At 38.3% G+C, this 5,235-nt stretch overlaps 1 protein-coding gene across 1 annotated transcript; it reads left to right on the top strand.

The window, feature by feature from the left end:
- The first annotated feature begins 2,762 nt into the window (after positions 1-2,762).
- LOC110931211 (cytochrome P450 84A4) lies at positions 2,763-3,878 on the top strand. The gene is made up of 3 exons (XM_022174616.1): positions 2,763-2,840; positions 2,959-3,609; positions 3,741-3,878. Exons 1-3 carry the CDS (start codon positions 2,763-2,765, stop codon positions 3,876-3,878), a joined length of 867 nt encoding a protein of 288 aa, XP_022030308.1.
- The last annotated feature ends 1,357 nt before the right edge of the window (positions 3,879-5,235 follow it).

Here is a 5,235-nt window from a genome sequence, read left to right as displayed (position 1 = left end):
ACTCATAACAAAAACCTTGTTTGATCGAAAGTAAGTTAATCGAATAGTTGGAAATTATGTTAATTGATAGCCATGAAAATAGGAAAGTGATTGATTGCCTTGACCAAGTTAATGTATGTTTAGTAACGGTTGGATAATTGTAACTGATTGCTTGATTTTAGGATATTAGATAACCAATCGCATAAGTTACTGATCGCACATGCTTAAACGCACAAGTCATCTGATCGCACAAGGAGCCCAATCACACAAGGTGCCTTGGTCGCACAAGGCTAGTTGGACCGCACAATACCTTGGGCCACACATAGATGAATAATCAGTTGTTGTTACTGGGCCGGACAGCCCAAGACCTCACTCGCACAAGGCTTATTAGTCGCACAAGGTTAACCGGATCGCACAAGATATTTTATGTTGTTATTTGGGCCGTATATGCTATTGGATCACTTATGTTGTTGGGCCGGGAATTGTTGGATCGCACAACATGTTGGGCCGATTACTTTTGGACTTATTTTAATCGCATAAGTTGAATGTGTTGTTTGACTGTTAAGTGTTGCCATGATCTATACGTGTTTGTAACGTGTTAACTCTGTGTAACCATACGTGCTTTACTTGAACCAAACCTGACTTGTATGGTAACCCTGTTAGGACGTGGTTGACCACCCTTAATTCAAGAACCTTTTGTGTATCTTACCGAGCAAACCAAGGTGAGTTCACTGCATTTCTCAAGCATGCGTCCCGGTGGTTTGGGACAACTAGTAAACATTTGGAAGGGAATCTTGGGTAAACAGTTAAATTGGGTTTTGGTTATTGAATATGGAATCAATCATTATCGGATTGCCTGTAGGGCAATGGGGTAATTAGTTGATAGCGCTATTAGGTTTGACACCTCACACCGGGCTGTAAGGACGGGCGTGAACTAATTTTCTGGGCATCATTACCAATGCTTGGTTAGGGGCATTGGGGTCTGGACACTTCCAGGTTATTAAGGGGCACACTCCCCGGATACATATGGGCACACTCCCTAGGGTATCTAGCATGTTATAAGCAACATCGTATCATAACGTTGAATCGGCTTAACAGACATTTGGTAACATCACATGTAAACAAAACTTTGAACTCACCAGCGTCGTCTGACACACTTGTCTGCATGCTTGCAGGTCGTTAGCATTCGTGACATGGACTTGCTATCTGGGAGTGCTGGAGTGGTCATGGATCGAGGCTCTTGGATTAACTTATATTTGATACATTGGTTTTGAGTATTATTATGAAATAGTTGTTAAACGATTTACTACATGCTTCCGCTATACAACTCTTTGGGATTAATATTATGTTTGACATTTTCTATTGGTAATTAACGACATGTTTTATTTAAATATTTATCGTTGGTTCAATATGATTGGTGGCTCAGACTCGGATGCGTAACACGCCTCGCGGAGTTTCCGCAGGTGGTATTTTGGGGGTGTTACAGGTTTTCTTGCGCACGGGAACGACTACGAGCATGGCTACTATTTGGGCGATGGTATATACTCGGAGTATTCGATTATTGTTAAAACGTTTTCTGAAACGTTCGATGAGAAAAGAAACTATTTTTCAAAAACTACAAGAGTCTTCGAGAAAGGACAACGATAAGTGTTTTGGGGTTCTACAACAACGATGACATTTTATCAGAAATCCTTGTCGTATGTGGCATAATGATAGAATACGAATGACCATGTATACTTGGATCATTTTGCATAATATGATCATAGAGGATGATGGAAAAGCGATATGCCAAAACTATATTCTGGATGATTTAGTTGAAGGAACCTAAGCAACAATGGAAGAGAGACTCGCAAATGCTCAACTATTGTGATCTAAGGAAATATATAACACGTTGAAGGCGGATTTGGTTGAGCATGCTTGGGCGATTTGCCCAACGTGACACAATGGTGACGGCGAAGAAGATTCCGAGGAAGAAGAAGTTGAGGAATTCGAAGACGGGAACTTTGAAGACGTAGGTTTGGATGCTGGAGAAAACGAAGAGGAAGAAGGAGAGAACGACAATGAAGACGAAGAATAAATATATTTTTTTTAGTGTAATGTTTTTTTTTTACTTTAACGTTTTTTTTAATTTTATTGTATTGTTTTTATTTAATGAAATGATTTTTAATTTTAAAAAACTTAGAAATTAATTAAAAAATAAAAATTAAATAATTGAGTAATGATGATAAAGGGGCTTTATGACTACGACCTCAAGTTGCATAACACTTCATAAAGTCCCGTAATAACATGGCGTGCCACATGTCGTATAACGCCCAAAAAGGGCCTTATAAGTACGGATTGGCTAACTAGTCTAATTTGATTCTTGTCTTGGAATGTTATCATCATCTTGGATTTTGTCAATCTTCGATGTCGTCATGTATATGCGCGCACAATATATAATTAAATATTTACACAAATCAACTAAGTTCTCAAGTTTGCCAACCACTAAACGAAAAAATATATATGGCGGTTTGAAAATATTTACAAACTATATATATAAAAAAATAAGAGCCAATATAATTAAATATTTACACAAATACGTACCGTTTCTCCATAGTTTTGCATTATAAATAGAGCTCTCGACTTGCACTATTGATGTACTCACATTTTTCATCTCACAAAATGACACAAAACCGCCATGCATCATGGTGGTGGCAATGGGAAGTAATGGGCAGCAACAAAGATGAACTTAGTATGTTGGCACTACCGGTGATCACAATCACAGTAGTGATTTTGGGTGTTTTATGGAACAAGTTGACCCTATCGACCTCCTCACGATCGCCACCGTTACCACCGGGTCCTCCTTCATTACCGGTTGTCAGGTACCTTCCATTTCTTGGCCGTGATCCGCACATCAAGCTCACGAACATGGCTCACACCTACGGACCCATCTAGAAGTTCTATTTGGGAAGCAAGCTTTACGTGGTTATAAACACCCAGGAGCTAGCAAAGGAGGTGGTCCATGACCAAGATGAAACTTTTGATAACCGTGAAATATCAGTGGCGACGTCGGTTTTATCTTACCGAGGCCAAGATGTGGCGTTTTCAAAGAACAACGCGAACTGGGGTAAACTTCACAAGATCTTTGTCCATGAGTTCGTAAGTAACAAAAATCTTAAAGCATGTAGTTCTTCCCGTACGTATGAGGTTAGAAAAACAATCAACAAAGTTTTTAGTAAGATTGGGACCAATGTTAACATCCGTGAGATTGCTTTTTTGACTGAGGGCAATGTCATAAGAAGAATGGTTTGGGATGAAACTTCCTATAAAGGCGAAAAGGGTGCCCATCTTGGAGCCGAGTTACAAATGGTTACGTCCAATATTGTTAAAATTTTGGGACAACCAAACTTGTTGGATTTCTTCCCTAGTCTTGCTCGGTTTGATCTTCAAGGTGTTGAGGGGAACATGAAGAAAAAACTTGAGAAATTGGAACAAATTTTCGCAAGTATCATTGAAGATCGTATCAAGTATAACTCCAAAATGTCAGATGATGGAATTAGAGATGAAGGAAAGAAAGACTTTTTGCAGATCTTATTAGATCTTAAGGACCAACAAGATCTTAACAACACCCAAGTAAAAGCACTTCTCCTGGTAAGATTTACTCTTACATTCGTCATTTCAAATAGACACATCTCCATCCCCCCCCCCCACACACACACACCACAAGTGTAACTAGTGTTGAGTTTAGTTCGGTTGATGTTAACCTTAATTTGTTGTATCAGGACGCAAGTATTTTAGGAACAGCTGGAATGGCCTCACTCATAGAATGGACGATGGCGAATATTATGAGAAATCATGAAGTAATGAAAAGGGTGCAAGAAGAATTAGTAAAAATTGTTGGACCAAACAACATGGTGTAAGATTAAATATATTATGTTTAATATTTAATCTAGTAGCCATTATAATCATTTACATAATATAGATCAAAATATATAACAACCTATTAAATAATTAGTTGGTAATTGTTGATGGACCATATTACCCTTATTATCTAATTAGGTTTCCTCCTGGGTGCTTATATAAGGAGAATTATGTAGAGGTTAAAGGGTTACTCAGTTACACACTTAGACAGATAACCTATTTTAGCATAACATCATATTTGACCTCATCTCCATAGCCGGTCTCCCTTGTCGGTTTCATAATCACCATCATCAGTTAGCACCCTAAGGAGGAACCAGATCACACTGACAACTATGTCGAACTCGATGTCATCTTCTCTGACTGGATTCTCCACTGCACTATTTGCTGTAACATGTATGTTTTCATGTTTTCCATTATGATTAAACAGAACTGATCCAACATGTGGTATCAGAACATATGTTGATTAGTCAGTTCTGTTTTCGTATCCATCAATTCTGGGATAGAAATCTGGAAAACAGAATTTTGATAACTGAATAAACCTAACAGCCGGTTTCGAGTCATAAAGATCCACTCGAGATCACTGTTTCGAGGAAAAGAATTGTTTTAAATGTCTCGCAATCAAAACGTATAAACTTATATCCGAAATCTGTTTAGAAAGCCTTAAAAATTCAGGTTTCGGGTTCCAGAATTCATGTTTTATATTTTAGGGTTCATCATGTTCTTAGGAAAATTCGAAAATTCCGTTATCTTTTGGAATGTAATTAGGATTGATGAGTGTTTTTTCCTGTTTGATCCAATTTAATCTGTTAAGTTTATTCGAAAACTGTTAAAAAATATACAGTTATAATTTTCGAAATATTTTTGATAAAATTAGATCATCTTAAAACAGGAAACCATATCTCAAAATCCCTTAGAATTCGAATTTTCAGTTATGTTTTCACATTCACAGCTGTTAACAGGAAGTTTCGAGATCCCTTCTAACGAGCCGAGACCAAGATCTCGACTCAAGACCACAAGGTCTTGACTCGAAATCATAAGTGTTCTCAAATGTTTACAACTCGAGACAACGATTTCGACTCGAGATCATAAGGTCTCGACTCGAGACCACTAAGGTTTCGACTAAGGGCTTCAATCTTCACAACTCGAGACCATGGTTGCGACTCGAGACCTCAGAAGGAGTCGAGATCTCATAATTCACAGTAGTCGAGACCATGATTACGACTCGAGACACTGAGGTTGCGACTCGAGACCTTAATGAGTCAAGACCTCATAATGATTAGTCGAGACTTGACTCGAGATCTCACTCGAGACCTCATAACTGAGTCGAGATCTCACTCGAAACCTCATTATTTTAGG

This window comes from Helianthus annuus, chromosome 3 (genome assembly GCF_002127325.2).
Source record: "Helianthus annuus cultivar XRQ/B chromosome 3, HanXRQr2.0-SUNRISE, whole genome shotgun sequence".
NCBI classification, from domain to species: Eukaryota; Viridiplantae; Streptophyta; class Magnoliopsida; order Asterales; family Asteraceae; genus Helianthus; species Helianthus annuus.
This window is presented reverse-complemented; position numbering and strand designations above follow the sequence as displayed.

Coding starts and splice junctions, on each gene's coding strand:
- LOC110931211 (XM_022174616.1), top strand. CDS start 2,763: ATGGAACAAGTTGACCCTATCGACCTCCTCACGATCGCCACCGTTACC. Junction 2,841..2,958: donor CCTTCATTACCGGTTGTCAG/GTACCTTCCATT, acceptor ATAAACACCCAG/GAGCTAGCAAAGGAGGTGGT. Junction 3,610..3,740: donor AAGTAAAAGCACTTCTCCTG/GTAAGATTTACT, acceptor TTGTTGTATCAG/GACGCAAGTATTTTAGGAAC.